We start from the raw sequence: 27,855 nt of genomic DNA, 5'->3' as shown, positions 1-27,855 counted from the left end.
CTTTATAATCTACAGAGGACTGAAGTTTGACTTAGTTGGTTAGAGCACGATGCTAATAACAGCAAGCTTGTGGGTTCAGTCCCACTACAGGATATTGCTGAAAGAGTTGATGGTCCTTGTGGGTCCCTTCCAACTCAGAATATTCTGTGAGTGTTTATAAATTTAAAATGGCTTTTGTAAACGCAACTGTTCTTTGTGTCAGCAGCAAATAGAAGTAACTATGGATTTGAACCACAGCAGGAACAGCCAACTCTTTCTTGGTGTCTAACAGTAAGGACAGAAAGGCTCTGGGACAAGGCTACCCGGGGGAGGTGGTGGTATCACTATTATTGGATGTTTTTAAAAACAGGTTAGTCAAACATCTGTCAGAATGACACAGATAGAGCTGATTCTGCCTTGGGGAAGGCAGGATAGACTGGATGACCTCTTGAGGCTCTTCCTGCCCTATTTTTTATGATTCAGTGATTCAGCACATAGCTTTGAAACACCCTGGGGCTTGATTCTTTTCTCACCTCATGTTATTTTTAAACTGGTGCAACTTCACTGACTTCAGTAGAGCTTTTCCTCCTGGTCCTGCAGTAAGTGTGAGAAGAATCAGAACTCACATTTCTTGCACAAATGGAGGTTGGGTCTGCCCTCCCACTGTGCTGCACTGCTGATTTCCTGAGATAACATTTCTTACCTCTTTAAAGCAGGCAATATCAGTGATTTAAGTCAACCTTTGTATTATTTTAGTAAAAATCTGAGTCCCATTATACGAAGCAAAGGTGAAAAAAAAAATTAAGTAGAAACATTCTTTACAATTTTCAGTGAATGTCAACTTTTTCTCCCAACGTATTTCTCTTTGTGTAGAGATGGAGCTTGGGACTGAGAAAAAGTCCACCTCAGCTACCAAAGGAAGCCACAGTAGATAGCAAAGAGGAGGAAAAGAAACAGGAGGGCCGATACTAAGTATTTAGCAGCGCCTCAGAAACAAGGACACAACACACTACAGTTGGCTACAACCTCTTGTAGACAGAGTATTCTAAAAATGTTACAGACTGGGGGTGGGTTTAGCATGTGAGCTAATAAGTGTGGAAGTTAATCACATTCCCATCCATCAATCTCTAAGGACAAAGAAACAGATAAAATATGTCAGAAGCCCCTGAAGCTACACAGCATCTAGAATACTACATATTTGAAAATGTCAGAGTTATTCACATTCCACGGGCAGTCAGCAGGTTTACACAGAGCTTCAAATGCACAGAAAATCTGCACTCTGTGCCACAGTCAGTGAAATACTGCTACACTGCACCAACTTCAAACAGAGGAACTACAGAAAATAGAGTCTATACTGACTAATTTGTTCTTTGGCTATCATCATCCATAGATGTTACCTATCTAGGGACATAACCATCTCTCTTGTGGCATTCATATACATATATATATATATATATACACAAAATATTGCAAAAGTATTTTCTGCTCATTTGATTTTGCTTTTAATGGATAATAAATTGTCTGCTTATTTTGTAGGTGTGAAGGACATTCAACACCAAGTAATAAACTATGCTTTTCATATGTTTAATCTAATTCAAATAATAAATATTAGAAAAATGGTTATTGCAAATTCACTTCAAAAAAGATTGACTATAAATATAAATCGAATATGAATATAAATACAAAATGAATATGAATATAAATATAAAATGAATATAAATATAAAATGAATATAAATATAAAATAAATATACTTGTAGGTGATTTTCGCTTTCAGAAAATTCATAGAAATGAAGATTTTAAAAACTGAGAGACTTCATCAGAAACATGCTGCTCAGGGCTTCTGCACTTTTTGAGACCTTTGGGAGATTCTGTCTTCTGATTAGTTCTACAGTGGTCACTCCTCTTCTGTGCTATCATATCTCTGGAACAGCTTATGCAGAACTTCATGAAAAAGATGGTTAAGATATGAATGGAAAAATTCTCATAGGCTGCTAATTCCAGTGGTAATTGAACCTGGCATATTTCCTCTATTCTGGTCTAACTGGGATTTGAATATTTGTTTCCCTCAAGTAAAGGTTGTGAAATCCCCTGAAACACAAAACTATGATGAAAAGGTCCCTAGTGTGCAAAAGAGATTTCATTTACTTGTGCAGTGCTTTGAGATTTGATTCTTCACTTAGAGTACCAGATTTCTTTGGGATGATGAAACATTGTATAAAACCCCAAGGAACATGGAAAGGTTCAACTCCCACCTCTGGATTCCTTTCATTAAGAAAATGGTATCTGCAGATTTGGTGGGAGGTGGCAGGGGGTGTAATTTTTTGGCCTGAGGAACAGTTAAAAATTAGTGACAGGTTTCAAGATGTGTTCAAAAAGTAGTTTATATAGACTCTGAGAAAAAATCTTTAGAAGCCCTTTAATGCCAAATCACTCAGACAAACCTGTACAAAGTTTCATGTGACAGCAAAATATACAGCCGTGTCATTTAAGAAGTCCTCTGTCAAGCACCGTCCCCAGTAACTCAGAACATGCCTTCTCTGCTTCTGAATTTGAAAACCTGTTTCACCCTGCTTCTTTGAAAAGGCCTACTCTGCATCCAAGTTTATCATAAGGTCATCTTTCTGTGCTTTTTTCTGCCATTATATTTGCTTATCTCAATTGGATTCTGAGCCTTTGAGATGGGTGATGGCAATCAGAGATAGCTGCATGCTGTCATGCTAGTTACCACATGCCAGCTCATTTCAAACTACCCAGCTTTTCCAGAAATGAATGCTATTCATTTGAACAGGACCTTTCTTTAACTTGTTTATTTGGTTGGTTTAGTTTGTTGGGTTTTTGTTTTGTTTTCTTTTCCAGTAATGCACTGTGCATAATGGGCAAGGCTACTCCTCAGCCTGAGTACTAAGCCTTCTGGGTATTTTCTGGGAGAAAAAAACCCCAAAGTTCCCTGAAGCATCTTGACTTTGAAATCTTTTTAGTATTATCTTCTAGTCAGCTGCCCAGATCTCTTCATAGGTAGAGACTGAATTATCTGCAATAATAAAGACCACATAGAGAAATAGAAGGAAAGAAGTGGATATCTTTCTGTGAACCTTCGTGACTTAATCAGGAGGATGCCTGTGGATTTTGTTTTTACTCAAGCTTTGTGCACCTCCTCCCTTTGGTACTGTTCTTTAACCTGTCAAAACTGGTATCACTTGCTGTTTACTCATTCAGAGAATCAAGTCCAATATAGTTAAAACAGTGAATACAGCCTCTTTAAAGCCGGGTCTTCTATAGATACAAGGATATTTCTAACAGCATTCCCAAAAAAAAGGGACTAAAATCTTCCCATCTGCCACCTCTCCTGTTCATCATAAGCAGTTCTTTGCATCAGTGTCTGATTGGCTTGGACCTTGATTGCCTTCATTGAAGGAGGGGAGCAAGTGAGTAGTCTCTACACTGCTCAATAGAAGTGATTGGAAGCAGTATTTTCTAGCCCCCAAAATTTGGTTATATTTTCTTAAGACTTCTCACATAATTAGAGCTAAGAAAGTTCAATAGATGCAATTTACTTCTGTCTCAGTTTTTAGTTCTTAATAATATTATGAATTTCATTAATAATATGCATTCATGGGGTTGTCTGAAACTGTGCATTAGCATTTCTCCTAAAGCAATTTACTTTTTATCTACATGCTATTTTCCTATCTGTCTGCATAAGGCCCCTAGAATTTCTCTTAAGATATAGCAATTCAATAATTACTCAAGACTCCCATCTACAAATTAATATGACTGGAGCATTTAAGTATCATTGAACAGGCAGGAATGAGTTCTGGATGGAGAGGCTGGCCAGTTACCTCAATAAAACCAGATTGTGTGCAGAGGGCAGTGGCAGGCTGCAAAGCTGAACATGTGGCCTGAGATCTCTGCAAGAAGGAGTATTATTCAATATACTATTGCATGGTATTTAGGGTGACTGAACCTACCCTTGCTCTGAGCCAGGGGAGCCCCATCCTAAGACAAATGTAAAATAATGACACTTCTCTTCCACAATAAACAGAGCACATTCCTAAACAAAGACCAAAATTTCTAGAGTCAAAGATACAGGAAATTTTTAAACTCTGCAATGTCAAGGCCTTATTGTGCGCTTCAGGCTAGTGACCAACCACATTCTGCAGATAATGAAGAACTTGCTAAGAAGAAGGAATAACAAAGTTGACAGCAAATACACAGACTGATCACCATGACATAGTAACTATAAAGAAAAGAAAACATGAGATTGTATTGGATCAAGTAGTACTTGATAGCAAAGATGACAATGTATTACCATATAAATATTGTGGCTGGAGGCAAGTTAATGATGGTCTTGGTAAGGTGCAAGTCATTAGGATTTCTTTGTGGTAGCCCTGTAAATTATACCTGGGCTTGCTTTTAGGGAATCACCTTTTTGCACTCCTGGATCTTTTATGCCAAATAAAAAAAAAATGAAGGAAGGTAGCAGAATTATTCTTGTTTATGTAGCAATTTTGATAAACAGGAAGGAGTCTCATCATTAGATAAAAAAAAATAATCACATTATGTCAAAATGAATCAATGCAGTGAAAAGTCACAGTAGTCCATTTTGTCCTCTTGCTCCTCAGAAGGCATGCTTTACCTAATGACTGCAGGGCAGGGCTGAGAAGTTCTTTAATAAACACATGGTATGCCTGGTATTATCCAAGTTTTAAAGAATCTCCTTAAGTTAAGGATGATATGCAAAGCTGTCAAATTGAGGAACAGCCCATATTCAAAAATGCTAATGGGTATTAACCCACATATAAAAATAAATAATTAATATGCAACATATTCTCTCTTCACATTTAAAGAAGATACTTTCAAATCTTTCAATCTACTCAGATTAGATTATGATCTCTTAAGCAAGCAGTTTTTTCAGCAACCCTAGCTAGAAACCTTTTCTAATTTCCAGGACATCAGGTTTTTCCTATGCGATTCAAGATTATTATCACAATTTAAAAATAAATTATCAAGCAAAATTATTTTAATGTAAATTATTTTAATATAAGGTGATTTTTTTCAGTAAGGAGTTCAGGAAAATCTGATTGACAGAAGTATGTGTGACAGGGCTACAAATCCAGCTTCAAAGCTCCTATGATTGAGTGAAAATCATGCTGACCCAGTGCAATCTTACTCTGTTGTTTCAAATCTGATAAAAACCCCTAAACTGATTGGTTAACCTTGAACCAGCAGGCTTTGTGGTGGTTCCCAGTAACCAGCATGGAGCCACTGTACTCTGCTCAAATGAGATCAGGTATCCCTTCTCAATCCAGATCAAATTTGTGCTGCTGGGAAAGCAGGAGTGCACAGACCCCATCTCAATGACTGTGGAACCATGGCATAATTGTAGTAAATGCTGGAAAATCTTTCTGTGCAGTAAACACACCTCTAACAGAGTGTTACTCATATTAAATATATTAAAGCCCTTATAATAATTCAGAAATGCATTTCCAATGCTTTAAAAGACAAAATGTAGCACAAAGGAGCTCAGATAAATTAACAGTTCTTCCACATCTATTTTCTTCATGCCAAATAAAAATAAATTTCACAAAATATGTAAGGTCTATTTGGGAGAAAACCCCAAACAACTAAAGGGGATGTCTGGTCTCAGAGATGACCTAATTTAATGTATTTAGGAGGGAAATTCTGTTAGTAGGGAAGTAGAACACAACTTTCACCATTAGAACAGGACTGACCATATGCACACACTCAAGGCACAGCTCACATGCAGGGTTGCCCTTTTCCAGATCGGGCACATTCCCATACCTCCAGAAATAGAGCAGACCAAATCTTGACTTCAATAAAGTCTAAGTAAATGGCTGCACCTACAGTATCTTAACAGTATCAGCTGGGACTCAGATTCTATTCCTCCATGACAAAGAACATGAGCAACACATTTCTGACTGCAGCTTCCCAGCAGACTGCCCTTTGTCCAGTGACTCCAAATAGCTCTGGATTCACATGACATGCACCCAGCACACTACCACTCAAAAAGGAGAAAGCACTACCAGTTAAGTGCAACTCCATGGTTCAAGACACTCCCTCCTCAGCTTTTTTTTGCCTTTGGTGCACTCACAGTCTTAAATTTTTTATTACCCAGTGAAATTCACTCTAAAAGAAACAACTCTTGGAATAACAAAATAAAAAGGAAACAGATTTTCCTCCCTTAAATCAAAACCACTGTGCCAGCCTGGAATCCCCTAATGACAACATGAGCCCAAGACAGAACAATGGCATAGTTGCTTGATAAATCACAGAAAGTGAAATTAATATTTTATAAATGGGAATGGAAAAGTCTGTCAGGAAACCAAGGTTTTGCCAGGATTTCATTCCAAACCACATCAGAATGAGATACCAGAATGCAAATAAAACTGTGCAATTTGTCCTATGACCCTTTTGGTGGTCCATTGAAGTCACCTGCAGAACTGTATGAAAAGAGAGTGGGACACTTCCTTTAAAAGGAACACTGATCCATTTCCTACCTGCTGTGTTATTTCTCAAAGAATTCATGTGAATTTGCAACATGAGAGCTGAAGCTCAGATCTACAGCTTTCCAAGTGGAAAGGCAAGTCCATGGCAACACAAGGGATGCCAGTCTGCATGCATGCATACCTACTCACAAACGCTTCTCATTCTCCTTCAGTTGCACCCCAGTGCTCTTGCTCAGAATTTCACATCTCTCAAGGATTTGTTTTTCCATTGTATCACTGGTGCTGAAGATTGCAGGTCATACACAAGGTAAGCAGCTCAAGTCACTTTGCAATCTTGTGTATTCTAACATTATGAGCCATCACTGTTTCTTTCAACAATTTTTGCTCAGTGATCAATTAGCCACTGTATAAACATGGGGAGTCACCATGTCCATCCTCCTGTTACTGTCATAAAAATAAATAACCAGTCCTTTATTAAAATTTAGCACTTCATAAAGACAGCTGTGTGCTACATGATTGAATTTTACTTTGTGTTTTAGTCTAAAAGACTGGAATATAGATTTCTTTGGAAACTATTTTTTTTGCCTTCCAATTATTAAAAACAATATTTTATTTTAAATTTTATTTTCATCAGCTCACTCCCTGTTGACAAAAATGTCCTGCTGAAGCACATTAAAATAGTGAATCAGAAAATGGATGCTCTAATTTACTAAATAAAGTAAAAAATAAAAGACAATGTAATAAAAAGATAAAGCCTTCATAGAGAATTGCAGCAATTATATCTCCACAGCTACAATATAACCCAAAACTTTGCAAACCCTTTGATTATTGAACCATGGCTGAAGTGAATAATTTGGCTTTCACTAAGAAAACAAGCACATTCATTCTCACCACAATGGAGAGAGGCAGTTTTAATTAAACCTTATCAAAAGATGAATAAAGAATAAACTCAATACCCATTCCACAGGATTCTATTTTCATCTGTTTAGTTTAAGCTTGCCATGTTCATGCAATAATTAACCACTGTCCAAGGAATGCTGGAGTTGTGTTAATGTTGGTAAAGATTTAATTAGTTCAATTATCTGGAGAGTATTGAAGGCTCAGCATAGTACCAATTTCTTCAGGCTTTATACATACCTCAGATCAAAATATATTAAACTGAATTATAAGTGAACAAAGAAAATTTACTATTTTACTTCAGCTACTGAATGAATGTGTGTTTAATAATTTTATTGCCCTCGTTTTAAAATGAAGCTTCAGAAATGGTGTATGTAAGCTGTGACTTACCCAGTCTTCCAGATTAGCTGGTGTTTAGTTTTTTTTTCCCCCTAAGTCATCTTATATTTTAAACAAAATTAAGTTTACTTTAGAAAAGAAAACCCAGTGCTTCTTTAAGCAGGAAAAAGTATAGTTCCTTTTACATTTTTCCCCCCACTGCCGACATATTTTACATCTTTCAAGGAAAGTGAGGCATTTAAAAAGCATTGAAAGCAGTGACACAGACAACTGTTTCAATCTGTCAGACAGCATGGACAGACAGTAGGGATCATTTCAGAAAATAGAGCGGCCCCCCAGCGGCCTGACCTTCCTGGTGGGAAAGCGGGCAGAGCGCGGTGCTTGACAAGCTCTCCAACAAAGGAGGATATTTAGTCCCCCCAAATTCTGACACGCTTCTCACAGGAAAAACCCAGAGCGGGATGAGGCTGCTGCTAACAAAGGGTGGGCTCTAATTGGAGATTGCACCGGTGCTGTGAAACAAAGAGCAAGAGATGAAAAGTGAAAACACCACTTCACTGCACGCAGACTGCAAGCGTTGGAGTGAACCCAGTTTCTATTTTTTTAAAAACTGTTCAACTCCATATTAGATGCTATTCAAGTTGCAAACCCTCTGGATCTGTATGTGCAGCTCCTGCTGCCTTCAGTGGGAACAGAGCCCAGGAATGGGAGCGTTAGAAGATTTCCCTCTTTGTGTTACTAAAATATTATCATCAGCTATACTTTAGAAGGGATGTTTGAATAAACCACCTTCATTTTCCTGTAAGGTTTAAATGACATGTTTATTACTACCACGGTCCATCCTTGTTTTCCCAGCAGTATTTTGGACTATGAGTTCTTTATAACCAGTGAAAGCTGCACAAAGATGGCCAGCACATGAGAAAGTCACAGGAGTTTATCTCCTAGAGGAGCTAAGCACTGTAGGATGATGCTATCATTTTCTTATGAAGCAATAAAAACTTATGAGTTGATATAAAAGTAACTGTTTTGAAATTGCATACTAAATTATACCAGGCTGGATTCAAGCTGCTTGTCTCTTTAGGCAGTCAAAAACTGCTTTACAGATTGCACTGCTATGCTTCCAAGCAGTAAATATCATTTGGTAAATAACCCTTGTAAAATATTGTACCTCATTTTCTACTGCTCATTTCAGGTGGAAAAAGGTAAATGCTTTAAGGAATAAATTAAACTAATAAGAGAAGGTGTGAACTGCACACTGAGTGCCAACTGACACCTCAGTTCAGCTCCTGTTTTTACCAAAATTTGATCTCCCCTTCAAGCTTTTTGTAGGGTGGAAGAAAAAGGGAGATGCTGAAATTCATTCAGGCTTTTCTTGAATCCAGATAATGCTCAGCAAGCAACAGGATATGGCACATTTTCCATTAACCACCTCCCCTTTCTGACGACTGATTTGCAAGTTGCACCAACAATCTGAGGATTGGAGGTGCCCTGTGGCCTATTGATTGCAGACTTGTTTCTGGCCTGTGTTTCTGTGAGAATTTATGACAACCATGTGGGAGAAAATAAGGCTAACAGATGATTAAGTATTAAATGATTCACATTTATCACTAGCTGGAAAAAAAAAATCTTAGCTGAAACATCAATGTCTGTCTCTGAGTGAGCATAAAGAAGCATTTCACGTTAAAAATAACCTGCCCAAACAAGTCAGAGCATGTATAACCAAGAGCCAAATTTCATCATATGTGGACTCATTTATTAATATTAACAGGATTGTAATTTTTTCCTTTAATTATAACTGTTAAGCAACTGCAGAGGAAGCACAAATATATCCATACAGGTATACCCAGCATCATTTTTTGGTATCTTACAAATTGCTTCATCTTCTTTCCCAGAGTTTCACCAAGCCTTAAAGACAGTACTTCTTTTACTAGAGAAAATTCAAGCTCTATTCAGGCCAGTATATTGCTCACCCTAATATTTACAAAGCATTACCAATAAATACATGTTGCTTTACAATGACTATTAGTTACAAAGCTGATGAGAAAATGAGCTAAGTATATACAGACACATTTCTAGAAAAAAATCATGCATACATATATATATATATATATATAGAGCAAGAGAGCATTACATATGTGTGTTTGTATGTATATGCGTGTGTGTGTATATACACACACATGCACACACACCATTTCTATGAGTATTATCATCCAAATAAATTATTCAGTACTAGCTAAAATCATTAAGACTATGACAATCACACAGAAAAAAAATTTTCAGAAACAAAAAGCAAAAGCCATCTATTTCAGGTGCTGTGCTGTTAGATGACCTATTTGGTCCCTAAATATTAATCCTATCTCTGAGATGTGCTCTTTGTCCCATGTGAAAACCTTGGGAGCTGGCAGTAAACACTGTAAGTGGATAGTCATTCTAAGGAGGAGCAATTTGCCTGCCACCACCTTTAAATAGTTTTGGGGTTCTTTAAACACAAATCAGCTATTTTAGCTGGAAAAGCTCTAAGGCATGGACTGGGTCTGCTGCAGATTAAATACAAAAGAAGTTTGAGGCTTCTGGCTCATCTCTCAGGTGAGGAAAAAGAAAACTAGAAAGTACAGAAGAGATTTTAGCAGAGACACAACACTTTACCCCAACTAAATTTCAAAACACTGTTTTTAGCTGGTACGAAACTGTCTACTTGTTTAAAAAAGAACTGTGCTGGAGAAGGCAGCAAGATTTTGTCTGCCTCAAGCCTGAAGAGTATCTTATTTTTTGTGCTCTCTGCATTTTGAGAACATAATTCTCCCTTTTTTCTTTTAGTTCTGAAATAACTTTGTGATATATGAGTTCAGCCAAGAAGTATTGGGGACCTTGTCTACACCAAAAAAAGGAACTTTAGGGTATTTTCTGAAAATAATGAAAAGAACTTGTTCAGGTCTGCAGTGTAAGTAATTTTTACCACACAAATTCCACACTTTTGTGTTAGCAAAGAGGAATACTTTGGGTCTTTCAGTTTAGGAGATCTTCAAACAGACAACAGTGTGTAAACAATCCCAAAGTACATAACTTTACTAGAACAACCTCCAGTCTGTGTGCAAGGGCTTCAGAAAGGCCCCTTCATCAGATTTCCTTCTGCTCTTCACACCGAACAAAGCCTTGGTTGACAATACTGAAATCTCCTCCTTTCTTTGGATTAAAGCCCTTTGCAGGAGCAGTATGCAAATGCCAAACGTGTTTCTCTTGCTGAGGCTACTCTAACCCAGCTATCTTTTCACTGTCTGTTTTCCCCCAGCAGACCATCCTATCGGCTGACAGGGGGAGCAGCCTTTTAATTCAATCTTTCACAACACTGACAGTTGGATGCTGGGGCCTGCCATGAACTCTAAAAGGAGCTCATTTAGTCATAATTAACTATTCCCTGCATATTTCCTAAGGTATGGTAATTGTGCTAAAAGCCAACAAGTGAAGCATTCATTCTGGTTTTCTTTTAAACTTTTATTTTTCCACAGCAGTCTCTTTCTCCCCTCCTTCCCCCCCAGCCCCCACCTTTTTTTTTTTTTATTTAATCTTTTCTTTCTTTCTTTTCTTCCTCCTTGGAAACATTTAGAGTAAAGAAAAAGAATGACGGTGGAGATAGGGAGCTGGAGCAAACTGTGATGTGGGCAGTTCAAAAGGCAAAGTCTGCCATACGATACAGGACCCCATGGCAGCACTGAGCTATTCAGCTGGGTAAAACATAAAGAAAAATGAAATGAGTAGAATAGAGCTATGCCATTAATGCAGAATGATGGACGTCCTATTTGGGTAACAGGGAGTCATGAATATACATTTCTAATTCCTTAGATATGGTGATAAGTGATCTCTGTTTCCATTAGCACAGGAGTACATGTATTTGAACAACATAAAATATTCAAGTTACGCAGATGTAAAGCACTTTACACACTATTCCTCCCTCCTCCCCACAACACAAACATATACCATGACCCACTGCATGCAGTGGGGTCTCACAGGGATAAGGTGTGACAGATCCAGCTCATGTTTATCATTGCTGAGATGGGAAGCTTTGGGACTCTGACATGGATTATTTACCTTAAAAGGCAAAATATGATCTCAATTCTGCCCTTATCCATTTTCTGGCATTTAAATGAAGGCAGGGTTGACAGCACTCTCTGTTTACCTTTAGGCTTTGCATCTGTTGAAATTCTCTTGCCATTCAGAAAGTTTGGGACCTACTGGACACCTTTCCATCATAAATGTGCATAGTGCATATACAAGAGCAGGAGACAACAAAGCTAAGTGTCTCCACATTCCAATCTCCTTTCCATCTGGATGTGCACCAGGAGCAAAGAAATCACTGGCTTTTGCAAAGAATGCATGGCAGGGCCAGGGGTGTGTATGTGTGTGCTGGGGGAGTGTGTGTTAACACTGTGCCAAAAGGGCCAAACACGGACAGCACTGAGGTTCCTTATTCTTATGCAACATTTTGCCAGAGCCACAAAATACACACTAGCAAGTTCCAGTGATTCTCCTGGAATCTCCCCCCTGGAAAATTTGGGGGAGAAAACAAATTAAAATCCGATGACGAATTTGTGATTTTCCCACTCATTGCTCCTGTCTGACCTTTTTTTTCATGGTAGGGCCTTCCATGAACAAGGTGAGTAGGATCTGTGAATTATGAATTTTATATTCACTGTTTCAGGCATAATGTAACAAATAAACTCAATAAACAAAGAAAGAGATAAGGAAGAGAAACAGACAAAATTTCAGATAACAAGGTCAGGTAACAACTCATTTTGCTTATGTTCACATATTAACAATCCTGTTTTCACTTTTTGTAGCATCCGTCTACAAATATACTACATTTGCTTTAAGCTTGCAAAATATTTAAGAATTTTATAACTGCCATTTTTTAAATTCAAACACCAGAGTACAAACACTGTTCTGAAAAAAGAATCTTAATGTTGAAAAGTAAGGTGGATAAAATGTTTCTCCCTTTTTGTCTAGACTATATCAAATTTGTGGATCTATATGGTTTTTAATGGCAGGAAAAACACACTAAGAGCCAAGCTGACAGGCTGTTGCTGAAACTCTTAATGATCTGTTTTATCATCGTGGTCTGGGATTTTGATTTCTTAGGGGAGGAGGTTTGGGGGTGGGGGATGTTTGTTTAACTTCTGTGCATTATTGTGATCACAACACACAGTGGATTAACAACAGAAATTTAAAACAGAGCATCTCTCAATAGACATGAGCTGAAAATGTTGATGTTTGTTAGCAAGAAGCTGTGCTTGTTTCCATGAAAATAAAATGGGTGAGAAACACCACATAGATAAGAAGCTTTGCAGATCTCACCTTTTTTCTCACCTGCTTTTTTGCCCAGTGTTGCTTCCTCCAGTCCAGACCCTGAAGATGTTTTTTCTAACTCTGATGATTCTATGAGGGCCCATGTGTTTAGACTGCATTTGGTTTTCTCCCTTCCTTCCCCAGGAACTCATGGGAAGAGAATTCAGTTTCTCAATCAGTCTGCTCCACTGAGGCACATTTCAAACATCTTTCTAAATCCCTAGGTGTGCTACAGTTTCTCTGCCCTCCATTTAGGCATCTGGATGGAGAGATGCCTGTCCTGCTGTCTGGTGACAGGAGCAGTGCTGTGACTCATTAGCAATTCTACTTTCCATACCACACAAGCTGGTACAGAACATTGTTTACCAGAAAATTTGGAGATGATTTTGGGGAGAGGAGGACAGCCTACACAGAGAAAAGCAACTCCAGGACTTGAAAATTCAGAAAATCTCAGCTTTTATGTCATCTGAGGAAAGATGGCAAGGGTTAATGATGCAAAAGCAATGCTCCAGCTACTAAGAAAATCAAAATCAAAACATTCACACAAAGTTCCTGGTCAAGGATTTTGACAGGATCAGGTCAAGAAATCATCAATATGCTCAATCTATCTAAATGTACCTCCTTAAAGATTTAGTAATAGATGTAAATAATTTGTGGGATATTTAATATAGGGGAGAAAGACTTAGTAAAAAGACTCAACATGGCGGTGAGGCAAAATCTTAGAAAATCATTTTTAGAGATATATCCTTTTACTGCAGCCCAAATGAAAAAGAAGATTAAAAAGTGAATGATATCAAAGTCAAGAACTGCACACATACATTTTAAAAGTGGTATGACCCAATCTCAGGTTCAATTTATGGATTGATTTATACTGCTCTATTTAATTTGAAATATAATACATAAAGCAAAAGTTGAAATGCTACTGATTGAACCAGATTTCATCAACACCTGCTCACATTACATGGAGTTATTTAGATGACCTCAGGGCTCACTCAATTTTTCCAACACTCTCAACATACCCACCTTCTAAAAAGACAAAGGCAATTCATAGAGAAAGTGCTTTTATACACAAGTAATGATAAAAGGAGTCACTGATGGAATATGGACCATGTGTTAGAGCGTCTTCTCACCCAAAAAGTGATTCACAAAGATTGGTAATGTTACAGAACACACACTAGCAAGTTCCAGCAATTCCTCAAAAATTTGGGGGAGAAAACATATGAAAATCAGATCATGAATATGTGATTTCCCCTCTCATTGCTTCTGCCTGACCTTCCCTAGAGAGTCAAGGAACAAACCAGTATTTATTTAGAATAGAGAAATCAGGATTTGAGTGAATGACAAACAACTGCAGGAATAGTAGGTTTTGAGGGTCAGTAAAGAATTTACTACCAATGCTTTCCTGACTACTATTCTTCATTTGAATTATCAAGTTCCTGGAAGCTAAGAAAATATTTCTGTCAGTTTTGAAAAACAAGAAGCTGGTTAAAAAATGAAGAGTAATGGTTAAATTATTTCTTCTGTTTCAGACTACAATTCTTCTTTCTTGGCAGAAAATGTAAATATGTGGGAAATATTAGTTGTTTAAGTGCTTTTTCTAATTCTGAGTGATACCTTCTTTGGTCATGAACCTAGGGCATACACAGGTCTCTAACCTGTGTCACACATAGTTCTAGAAAAGAGCTTATCTGCACCGGCCAGATTTCCTAGCCATAACATCCTTCTCATGTCCAAGCAGCTGTTGCCAGATGCAGACAGACACTACAGCCACCACAGATCCCTCAAATCTACCTCAGGGTTAAAGTCTAGCAGGTCTGCCCAGTGCTTTCTGATCCTTACCCTTTGTCCATGGAGCTAACAGACTTGGAGATTTCCCAGTTTACTCTCTTTTCCCAACAGAAGCCTTATTTTCAAACTCCATACAAATAATTTAAATGTGTATCACTCCCACAAACAAAGTACCAGAGCAGACATTAAGTAATGAATACTTTTTGAACTTTTCAAATTTGTTTCCAGTTTTTTCTTAAATGCTTAAATACTAGTTGGGCATCTGCAGAGCTGCCCAAGGTGGGAAAAATTCTACCACAGAATCTGCACAGAGGATATTTTATTCTGATATTTTACTCTCTTTATTGAGCTTTGCAAAGGACTGAGGCTGTGTGTTCATTAGGGCAGACTACAGCAGCCAGTGTTCACAGTGCCTATCTGAAAGAACTTAACACTAAAAAGGTATCTGGAAGGTAAAGAATGCCCTTTTTATGGTGCTTTAGTAACTTCTTTTTTGCAAACTATCAGGCTGTTAATCTGAGCTTTTTACATGAAATACCAAACAGAAAACACTCATCTGTAAGCCTCTGTACAAATATTTTGATTAAGAAACTCCTTTTAAAAATCTGATTCTGATTCACATTCAGTGGAGAAAGGGAAATTCAACAGCCTGTGGTTACTCAATAAAGCAAATGCTAGCTACTCCATTACCAACTTAAAAACTTTGATAGAAGAAAATGAAAGCTGAAAAAAGCCAAGGATCTGAACAGTAAGCAAACATTCCTCAGGACCCAACCAAGAGACTGCTTAAGCATGAGCTCCAAACTTCTGAGAAAAGTATGAGTTTAATATATAAAAGACAAAATTCCTTAACAAGTAGGGATACAGTTTGAAAAATAGTTCTCAGGAGCCCTTTCAGCTTTTAAGTCCCATTTTCTCAGTCTGAGATGGTATTGTTGTGTCTATGTTAGTTTTGATAAGGGAGCCAGCTCTACTCCCATTGAAGTCCATGGAATACTCCCATTGTCTTCAGGAGGAGCAGAGCTAGACAAAAAGCTGCACAAAGATACCATGATAAAACAGTCTGGCAGGTACCATGACCTCATCTTATTTTCCTAACATTTCTGAAAAAAACTTGGGGGGCGGGGGGGGGGGAGGAAGAAGAGAAAAATCTATGCAGCCATTTCTACTGATATGCAATATGCCTTTTATACTAAAATACAGACCAGTGAAGCAAGTGAATGGTTAGCAATATTAATAGCCAGGAGCTTATTAAACTGCCTGGGATGAAGAGTTTGCCTGCAATTTTACCACTACAGGATATCTTGGAGAAGACTAAGCATTTTGTAATGCTGATATTTTATATGTGCATTCTATAAGTCCCTGATAGACAGCAGACCCTGTAGTCTTCATTTCAGATTAAATTTTATACAGTAAGCCTGAATGCTTTATTTATTTTTAAATCCATACTTTCTAAGGGCATGTAGGTTTTCTTGGAAATAAAATTATATCATGAAACTGAAATTGCATTCTGATTTTATGCAGTCCAACTAAGCATTAAAAATGAGTCCTTTTATAATTCAACTTGCAAGAGGAACATGTCTTTTTTACAACAGCAGCTTGCAGTAAACCCCCAACCCCACTTCATCCAGAAGACAAACCACTGCCCCATGTTAATAATGAATGCAGCTCATATCTGCTGTGTTCTGTTAAATTGCTAAAATTGCCCAGATAAACCATTTGAGAGTATGTCAGGTTAAATTAATACAACATGACCTGATCACTTCCACAGCTGGGAAGAAAGAAGTTGGCATTCTTTAAATCCAGAGCTCAACCTGGAGATTATGCTAAATTGCTTCATTCATAGTCCACACTCCTCCGCACATGTCAGGAGGACAGCATTTGTCCCCTCTAGTGATAAACAAATTATACATGAAATCAATTCCACTTCACAATAATTTTCCCTATTGGGTATTATCTTTCCTCCTCTGCTCCCTCCAGTTAAGCTTGCATCCTGTAACTTGCTAATGAGCTGGGGGCTTTCTGTTCCAGGTGGCACCCCCTGCCTCGAAGTCATGACATTTCCCATTTCGAATGCTGCTGGCATTTTTTGACAGCTCCTGCTAACCAGCCTTTTTGACCTGCACTAAGAGGAACTCATCTGATCGAATGCTCTAACCTGCCAATCACACCAGCAAATGATCTTCACAGTCACTCCCAAGGCAGGAGGGGAAAAAAAGGGGAGAGTGGGAGAGGGGGAGCGAGAGAGGCAGCTCAGGAGAGTGATGGAGCAGGCGAACAGGCAGCCTCTGCAGAGACCTAATGAGAGTACTTTAAGTCTCTGAGACAGCTGAAAAACTGGTGGGAAAATTAGGACAGAACGGAATGCCTGGTGCTGTTATTACTGCTTTCTTAACACCCTGAGACCATTTTGAAAGCAATACCTCTGAGATGTGCCATTTTCAAAAGAACAGAAGTTAATTTTACCATATAAATAGAAAACAGATATATTTTTCCCTGCCACTATCAATATGCAAACCTCATAATTCTGCTCTGCCAAATGGCGTTCTTTACAGAATTAATTAGGAGCTGTAAGCTCGTTAAATGAGAAGCTTCACCTAGGGATGATTATGAATATTTTTTGTTGTTGATGTAAGCCATAAATAGCACTTTTAACCTAATTTAAAGCTGGCAACATTTACACCTCTGTATCAACAAATGTTTGCACACAGATACATAAAACAACAAATACAGTATCTGCAGAGTCTAGATGTCACTTCATGGGCTGAAACCAAGCACAGTCATGATAATGACTCAGTTGTTTTGATTTTCCTCCTTTTATGATGTGACAGATTACTCAGTGCTGAATCTTTCAAGCACACAAGGAGAGATTTAATTGTGTGGATTTTATTTCCCTTCAGACTATAAGCTAACTATAAGATTTTGGTACACGTGTAATGCACAGACCGAACAAGAAAGGTATTAAAAACAATTGTAAAATAAAAATTTCAGGGAGAAAACTTAAATAAAAAGGTTGTGATTTTACTGTTACAATAAAAAAGTCAGAAAATATAGTGCATGATTAGACTTTATATTAATATTGAAAGAGGGTTGCAGAAGTGGCTGTACAGAATTAAAATCTAGGTTACTAATGGCAGAGAATGATCGCCCATAATTACTCATTCAAAATACATATATGACCCAAAACAACATTAATAATTTATAACAGACCAAAAAATTATGAAAATACCCAATTTTGTTTCTGCTTCTTAAAATATCCAAAGATGCTGTTCCAGAACTATTCTTCTACATTAGATATCTTTATTAAATGAGTATTTAGTATTTGTTGAGTTTTCCTCCTGAGACTTAACAGTTAACACTGGGAGGATGTGGGAAAAACATCCATCCTCATCCCACTTATGGGGAAGAATAAATAAATATAATTTATTAGCTGAGTTTTAAACTATTGTTACATTTTAAGGCAAGAATCTTCCCACAACTAGAGGTATTCAGTGCACATTTACTTTAATGGGTGGTGCCCTAATACCCAGTATTGCAGTGGTCAGTTTACTTTGTTTATTTCCTGGATAATCAGGCAATACAAGCTACAGATGAAAAATGGCACCACAAAGCTTGTCCTCCACAGAAAATATCCTGGTATATGGAAATACAAAATTTCATTTTTTTGTTTGCAATTTGGCTGAAAGTAAAATGCTCTGTGAACTCTGAATGCTGCAAATGGTGCCTGAGAGGCAATGCCTCTCATTAGCTTTGCTGTCTCTCTGGGTTATGGGCTGTGTGTCAGCATTGGAAGCCTCTGCTTTGTCTTGAAACCTCAGTTTCTCCCCTCCAGTGGTTCCACATTCCTCTTAGACAAAGCCTAACTGAGGAGTCACGTGAGGAAATAATCCTAAAGGAGAGGTGACTGTCCATGGGAGAGCAGGGAGAGTGGAGCCCCGCCTTTGCCTCCCTCCCAGTCATTGTCATCAAGACATTGTCCTCGGCGCATTCAAATGTCATCCCAGACTATCGGCCCACTGGAACTCACACGGCCTTTCATGCCCAGACACTTCTTAAGCATGAACAGACCACAAAGACTGTCTAGTGGGAATTGCTTGCTATCCTAATATTAATAATGCAATATAGCACACTTATGGCACAGAGGATTCCGCCTTTTGTCTCCTAAATATATGAGCAAACAAACAGCGCTGCAACTGAGCACATGAGTTCATGCAAATATCACTAATATCTTTCCTACCGCATAAATGACTGTAAAATTACAAACCTCTACACTAAAAATTATTTGAAAATGAATCTTCACAGTGCTGAAGGCAAGTTATCATGCATTAGAAATGAACTGAAAATAGGCTCCATACTTTCACACATAGTACAAGGAAATACAGTATTGTCCTTCCAAAAAGTTATCCATAATAGTAGTAATACTTTGTTTTCCTTCCGCCAGCTCTGAAGCTGATTTGGCCATGACACATTACAATTTAAAAAAATAATGTCAATAAATATGTAGGCACTACTTTCACACCAAATGACATAGAGTATATAACTGCAGGGAAGAAATCAGTATCTCCTAGCAATGGAGGTTTTAAATACTTGTCCTACCAAGTGGAGTAAGTAACAATAAAATGTGAAGACCTCCCCTCTCTGTTCTACTTCCTTCTTTCCCTCTTCTTTCCTAAAGAGACTCCCATTATTTTAGAAACCCTGATCATGCCTACTTGTTTCAGTGTGCTTATTTCCAGGCATAGATGCTCTCCTGGGCTTTCAGTTTCCAGGCTGGACAGGCTTTCATCAGGACTGCTGTTTAGCTTCCTTAGTGAGACCATCCTTCCCAATTCACTTTCCATACCTCTGTGCATTATGTTACTGACTCTTTTTATAAAGAAAATCAAGAGACTGTGCATTCTACTACTTACAAGGAGTGCAATTAAGGGACTGCATTTCACATGACAAGAGACAAGGTGACCTGTTAGAGTACTGACACAAAAACACCAATAAACATTGTCTGAGCCTTATGAGTTCCTTGATTGGGTGGTGGATTTCCTTTACTGGGGCATACCTGGGGACCTGAGGGACAGTTCTTCCATCCTCAGTCCCCACATGTCACTTAGGTCAGATGGGCAGTTTATACAAAAACAGCCTTGCACTGGACAGCTATTTGCTCAGTCCAGTCCATTTCACCCACTGTGCAGAGTCCAGAGACATGAGGGGATTTTCTTTATGGTTGAATAGAGGGCAAAATTCAGTCTATAACTTTCATTTTATATCAATAGAAATAAGATAATAGATATCACAAGGAAAATGTAGACCAATGCCTGGAGTTTTTCCCCTTGTGTGTTATATTTAGGGTATATTCCAGCAGTGTGGTGATCTTATTCTTCAGTATTAAGTAAAGCACAGCTGGAACAGTCTCATAAAGCCATTATGTTGTTAACATAAGAAAATAATGGCACTAAAAGTACTAGAGAGCCAAAAAATATCTTGGATTCTGCAGTTATCTTTCACAGCTTAATACTAATTTAACATTTTACAAAATTGATGTTACAATTTCAACTCTGCTTAGTACTGTCATTACGGGACTCAAACCCAAATTGCTTTCAGCTGCCCTCCACAACTGCATCTTATTAGCCTTTTCAGGAAAGCCAATTTATGCAAATCCAGTATTAGTTAAATAATTAAACTGACCCTCAACATTCATGTATAGACACTGTCTGGCACTAAAAGATGCAAGCGAAATTTAAACCTCCCATCTTCAGTGCTTAGGCTTCCATCTTTTCAACTGCAGCAGCACAATGACTGTTTATACACATCTATCTGAATCCATCTATTAAAAAAATGCATTAAAAAATTAAATTGGCTACTGCTGTGCTTTTATAGCTCTGCTTTTCTCTCCCAATCTGGTTTTACACTGAATTTTGAGATTTCACACATATAAAGCTCTACTGGCTACTTTGAGCTTTTGATTAAATCAACAGTGACAAAATCTGGCTGATCTGCAGTCTCTCAGTCTAGAATTTCTCTTTTATGCAGACCTTTCTCCACTGTAATTACTACAGTTTTATCCCCTGAAACTGCACAGATGAAGACTTAGATGCACAGTATATAGTTTTCCACAGTGTTTTAGCAACATTGGGGTACCCAGAACAGAGTAAATTCAGGGGAGTAGTGAATGAAAATTACTTTTCAATACTGACTGTTGGACACACACACTGCTGGACTACAGCTTCCCTGTGGCTTGACTAGGGCAAGGCAGGCAAAAATTATGTTCTCACACAGCAGGGCTGAAGAGACACTCTTAAACAATTTATAAATGCAAAACTGAGGATGACAAACAAAAATGAAACTATTTGGATGGGAATGCAACAACAGTCACCTGTCTAGCTAGCAAAGAGAAAAAGGTAATTTTCCATAATGATTCTGTGCTGCTGAACACTCCCAGTGATAAGCAACCAAATAACCAGCACTTTTTGCCATTAGAGTGGTAACTGTCACCTCTGCAGCTTTATTCTGCTTTGCACAGCTGAGCTGGCCTGAATGACGCCATCTTCCCCTCGATTGGCTGGGCTGGTGTCAGTTGCTGGCTTAAATGGACACAGAAGAAAGAATTCAGCACCCTGTGACTGACATTCAGGATTGCTGGGATGCATGTGCATGTGGTGAAGCAATACAAATAAAGGCCACTTTTTGTTTTGCTTCAGTGAATTGTCAAAGAGATTTAGAAAGCCAGGGGATCTCATTATGGTAATACAGGTTAAATACTTTAAAAGCATATGGTGTTACCATCCTGAATGAAGCTGTCCCTGCTGGCTCCAGGAAGCAGACAATAGGCCAGAAACACATCTCGTGTCTCTGGCCCACCAATGGGAACTGGGGATTATAAATCACCACAAGAAAACATCACGTGCTATCTGGTATCAGGTAATGCCTTGTCTTTTCAATTACTATTTGACTCATCCTTTCCAGAGAGGAACAAGCTTTAGCCATGTATTCCACTAGCCAAATGAAAACAGAGCTCTAGAGTTTCTTGTCTCAATAAAACAGATCTCTAAAGATGGATGACTTTAGTATATACAGTATAACTCAACAAGACATGTAGAGATGAGGAATGCTTCCACAGAGATGCTTCTTCCCCATGGAGAAAAAAAAATCAATGGAGACCATCAGGCACAAAATAAAAACATTTTGCTTTATCACAAAACTTTAAAGATCTGTAGATATGGTCAAAAGGCCCCATCTAATTCAGTGCTGACAGATTTTTCTCTGTGTGGTGATGCTCATTACCACATATTTGCTAATTTTCTCCAGTAGAGAGCAGCCTCAGCATTGACCTTGCTAAGTGCAAATGTCAGGTTTTTCCCCATGGGCCCTGGAATAAATGTGTTGTCTCTTCTTGGAGCCCAAGACAATGACACAGTGTGGCCTACAAAGACCCCATTAGTAGTCCAACTCTGACAGATGTTATCTAACATGTCCTAGGCTACTGCTTTTTCAAGTGGTAAGTTGATTTATGAGTTGTAGACAGGCAGCTGAAGCACTACAGTATTTTAAAGACAGCAGAAATTCTCAGAGATGCACCAATTTCTGAGGGCTTAAGACCAGCTCTAATCAATGATGGAGCCAATTAAAAATTTACTGCCTTTAGTCCCTCTCCATCACCAATCTGCTAGAGACTGTTGCTCCCAAAGTCAGCAGATGATGTCTCAGCCATTCCTCCCCTAATCTTTTTGCCTTCCAAACCCTAAAGAAAAGTGGATTTAATTCAGTGGGTGCACTATCAGGGCAGTAACATCTAGCAAGTGTGTGAGAGAAGAGCAGGAGGTGATAACTTCTTATCACAGAAAGATTTGGCACAACACCTTTATTGGGTCTCTCAATTTTATTTCCTATTTTACCCCCAAGCCAGGGAAATTAGGGGGGAGGGAGGAAGAGAAGAAAGACATAAGACTAGAATTTTCTTCAGTACCAGGTTCTGGAGGTGGTTGAAGATGTTTCCTTCTTCATGCTTTTTTGTGGGTTTCTCTAAAAAATTCCTTTACAATGTATAAATGCATAAAAATATATAAAAAAATAAAACCTTTCGTTTAGACACATGTTAGAGGATTTAGTGAGCACCTATCTACAGATTTTTCTCTTTCACAGCTTCCTGAAGGATACTGGAATACCTCAAAATTCCAGCCCTTCCTAACTTCCCTGCCACCTCTATATATGCGTAAAGTCAACCCACAAAATTGAGTGAAACACATATGTGCCTACCTTGTCCAGGAGACAAGCCAGAAATATTTGTTTGCTGTGGTTGTTGGGTTTTTTAAAATAATCAGATCTGTTTCCTTGCAATATTTGCCCCTTCTATTTTTTCTTTATCCCACAAGTTGGGATGTTATGTGATCATGCTTGTTGACATTTTAACATCTTGTACTGTTTGCCTCCATCTCTCTAGCTCTACTTGCCTTGTTCACCTGTCAACTCCATGGCCCTGGAGAGCTACTGCTATCTTTCCTTTTGCTATTCATGCATCCTTTTGCTTCACTGAGCCTTGTGAATGGAGACTCTGAGAGAATATATTGTAATAAATACCCCTTCCCTAATGCTATGCTCCTGCTGACTGCAGCTCTAATCTTCTGCTAGAGTGACTGACTCACAACTTATCCATTTTACTGACTGAACATCCTGCTTGCCAGTCACTACTCTACTGCTTGAAATCACAGCCGCCTGCCATTCACCAGATCTTCTTTTCACATTACCAAAACTCCAGTCTCTTTTCCCAAATCCTTTCATTTTCCACACTGACTCACACCTCTACTTGCTTGGTAGTCTCAGCCCTTGAAAGGTTTCCACCCATTCTAATAATTCCTCACTCAAATCCATATCTCATGTCCACAGCTCTCCTACTTCCCTATGAATTTTAGTTTCATGTCATTAATCTCCAGCTCTCCACATGGTACAAGGACCTCTGTTTGGTCCTAATACTTTTCCAGGATTACCTGCCAGTCCCCATCTCATGGCACAAGTCAAATACTACAGCAGGGAGCTGATATGTTATTGCACTGTAGGCACCTAACACAACAAAGTCCCAAGCCACAGTGGAAAAATGTAATCAATATGTACACATCACAACATTTGCCAAGTGGTTTCAGACCTTTCACAATGAACATGCTATTCTGTATTAAAACTGTGGTTGAGCAGCCATAACAGCACAGTGATGTATGTAGAGGGTAGATTTGGTTTTCTCTTTCTGTTCATAAAAACATATAAAAATTTAAACCAGTAATTTGTACCTGCTCAAATAGGTATTCAGTAAGAATTATCCAATGGTTCTTTTGCACTATTTTACATGCACATTTGCAAAAACATTCCATTGCATATTTTATAAACAAAAAAATTGCATTTATTTGGAAGCAACAGAAAGGAGATTCTGTACATGAGAACTGAGATTCTGTACATAAGCTTCTACACAAAAGGTCTTTAGCACAGATGGGCACATTCTAAATATACTTTAGATGGATGATAAGTCACGTTAGAACAGACAAGGTTGAAGAGATGTCTGCAGGGACACAGCCCCAGGAAAAAGTAGGGATTAGCTTGTCAATAAGGATGTAAACAGACTGCTCTGAGGCAGCCTCATTTCTGACATTAGAGAATCTTAAATGGTTTGTTGGTGAAGAGCTTGTGCAAAAACTGGGGCAGGCTGTCAGCACCGAAATCTATTCATTCCAGTTTTTCAGTAGTTACTGCCTGTCAGGCAAAGACTCTACAACATCACAGGGTTAAAAACCCCAGTTTTACATAAGCATACAACAGTAAACCCAAATGTAATTCATTAGAGAAAGTTATGTCTGATATTGTATAAAGCAGACTTAGCTAAATATAGACATCATGTGTATATCAACTACATTTATAGGAGACCATATCTTCAAATAGGTATATGAGCAGCATGTGCATTTATCTCAGTTCCCAGAACTTCTGTAACAAACTGTTGAAATGGCCTCAACATGCAAAAGCAACCTTGTCTTTAAAAACAAACAAGAAAAAAAAAAAAGCCAGGCCTTGATTTTTTGAATGAAAAGAATCTGCTCTTAAGGTGTTTCGTGAAAGACTGTGGTATGAAACGATTTAGAGAAGCATAATAAGCAAAGCAGCTATATAAAGAAATACTGCTAATCTGGAAGAGTCTGCCAAGTGTTAAATCCCTCTCAACAAACACTGGGCTGCTGCATATGGGCAGAAGACAATTAATGCCAGGATATAACTCCACCTTCCCCTTGCTGTAATTTGGTGAGTGGCCTCTCTGTTCACCTGGCCTTCCCAGGTTCTGCTCTGCTCTTAAAATACCAGAAGTCATATTGCACACTATTTCACTGCTGAATAACAGTGGTTGAACAAAACTAGTATTAGTTGGTCCAGTGACACAGATCATAATCACTAACATGACAGCACCTCTTTATCATGAACATCCTTCTGCTACCAAGACTTGCAACCTACTAAATAACAGAATCATAGAATGGCTAGGGTTGTGAGGGACCTTAAATCATAGAATTTCTCCTCCTTGCTCCAAAATTTAACAACAGAACTTGCAAGAGGTATTTTCTCTCTTCCTATTTTACCAGGGGGAAAAATGTATCAGTCCAAATTAAAGGCAAACTATTATTGAATATACCAGCACCAACTTCTGCAGTGTTTTCAAATGGTCAGTGTCACTCATTCCTGAGTGCTTACACTCTTCATGTGGACTGTAAAACTGCAAAACCAGAGTATCAGCCTGCACATGGACGTACAGTTGAGTTTTGTATTTTGTTTCTCTAAAGATAACTAAAGAACATTTTCAAAGATATCCTTTCCAATGATCACTTCTTACCTGCATTATCAGTTGTGAACATAGGTATTCTTCAATGTTTGCTGTTTGATACACCTTTGCCATAACTATTGTTTTTTCCAAAGGCTCTCATGCTTTCTCCAGTCTCTGGCTGTAATCTTACATTCGGGACAGTAAAAATAGAAGACACTGTAAAAAAGAGTGTCAGTTCAGAAACTTTGGTTTCTTTTTGCAGTAAAAGCAGTAATTTAAAAATAATTAATATATATTATAAACACAACACATTAAATACATATACCACCTATTTCTGCCAGTAAGCACTGCACAAAATCTGAATGGAAAGAAGCTGAATGCATTATGATGGAAATTGTATGGTGCAAACATTCTTAGCTGCATACAACTTCAAAAAACACCTATTTCCAAATTGTGTGTGTTTATTTGTCCTCTACACCACCATACAATTAATAACTTCCACTTTCAAATTCCTGCTGAGAGAACTTAGAAATAGGAAGGTAAAACATGCAGCAAGGTTTTTCAATAATTTGATATCACATATTACATCTTCAGAATCAGTAGAACTGAACTAGTTTGACTTTCTTTTTTTGAATTACCAAAGACAACTAGGCTTGTCAAAAATATCCCAAGAACTCAAAAATCTTTTACATGAAGCAATTCCCTTTTTCATGAGCTAGAAAAACCTTGACAACTTCAATGTCACACCAAGCAACCAGTTATTGGGAGACATGATGATAATAATCACAGTCCAAATGCAAATGGTTAAGAACTAACATAATGATAATATGAAAACTCATTTTTACTTAGGATGCCTCAGTCTGATGAGGAAAAATCAATGACTTTTAATATATCCTGAAAACAAACCTCCATTGAACAATGTCCTCATGAGAGCTGCCACTGCATGATTCCACAGGGAAATGTAAAAGAACTAATCAGGGCCATAAGAGTTTTCTTTTTTGCACTAACAACTGGCATATCTGTAAATTTCTGGAACTACTTTTTTCATCTATATGTCTTTAAAAGACCTGGCTATTGCTTTAGGCACAGACCTTCCTACTGCAGTTTAACATCTCAACTTGCATTTCTTATTCTGTTATCCTTGGTAACACACATTGTTAATGACAGATATTTTATGCAAATAAATGAATATGAGCTCTCAAATATAAAAGTAGAAAAGCAGGAGGAATGATTTTTTTTTAATAGAAAATAACAAGTACCCATATTTAGTAAAAGGGATTCATCTATAGATTACTGCTCAATTTTCAGACGAATGAAAGCTATGCTGCATCATAAATTGCATTGTATTCCTAGACAAGGTATTTTTAGCAGAACTGCATTGCTCTTATGTTTTTAATGTACTATTTTTAAAAACTGAAAGTGGCTACCTTTTAGACAGAGCTTATCTGGAAATTGAACTTCCAACCCAACTGAAATTATGCCTTGACTTGAATCTAAACCAAGTAAGACAAGCAAAATTGTGCTTCTCACATAAACTAACTTTGCACACATTTTTAAAATAAACCCTAATAAAAAAATATACTGTAAAGTATTACAGAGAATACAAATACATAGTACTAAAGGTCAAAACCAGAATAGAAAGTCAAACACTTCATTTTTACTTTTTCAGTGTAGGCAGAATCACCATACTGTTGTGAAATATTGTGATTCTGAGGAAACAATTTTCTGATAGAAAATCACTTCACTGATTCAGCCCATTTGCTTTTCTACCCACATATGAGTCTTTCCCTTGTTTTAAGTGCTAAATTCCAAAGTTTACAATTCAGCATTAGACAAAAATATATTCCATTATGAATACTACTCACTACAGAGATTTGCAAAATCGCTGGTGGTGTCCAAATTAGAAAGCACTAATTTTTTTCTACATAAAGACTCAATATGTTTATAACTATATTTAATAAACTATCAGTAGTGTTTCTTGATGTAAAATATTAGCAAAAAGAACTAGAATCACAAAAACTGGTAATTTCACTACACAGTAAACATTTTCTCAACTCTCCAAAGTATTGAGTTCTTTGTTTTGTAAATATGTTTACAAGTATATCCAAGTCATACTAAATAGAAACGATTGTAGTATTTGATACTGGGATTGTCCTTTCTTGCATCTGGATTTATGCTTCATAATGATTATCTCCTAGACACAGAAATAGTCTTTCTGTAACTCAAAATTTTACTGGAGGCATTTAGAAGAACCTTGCTTTAAAATATA

At 37.7% G+C, this 27,855-nt stretch overlaps 1 protein-coding gene across 8 annotated transcripts in view; it reads right to left on the bottom strand.

Annotated features, from left to right (window-relative positions):
* The window catches only part of CDK14 (cyclin dependent kinase 14), a 448,028-nt gene that overhangs the window by 171,821 nt on the left and 248,352 nt on the right, over positions 1 to 27,855 (bottom strand). For all 8 annotated transcript variants that reach the window (XM_077174724.1, XM_077174723.1, XM_054640757.2 and 5 more), the window contains one exon: positions 25,656 to 25,802. In XM_077174724.1, coding sequence (XP_077030839.1) covers positions 25,687 to 25,802 — 116 coding nt within the window. In that variant the 3' untranslated portion in view covers positions 25,656 to 25,686. The remainder of the gene's footprint in view (positions 1 to 25,655; positions 25,803 to 27,855) is intronic.

This window comes from Agelaius phoeniceus, chromosome 1 (assembly GCF_051311805.1).
Source record: "Agelaius phoeniceus isolate bAgePho1 chromosome 1, bAgePho1.hap1, whole genome shotgun sequence".
NCBI classification, from domain to species: Eukaryota; Metazoa; Chordata; class Aves; order Passeriformes; family Icteridae; genus Agelaius; species Agelaius phoeniceus.
Note: the sequence above shows the minus strand (reverse complement) of the source record. Positions and strands in the feature narration are given on the sequence as shown.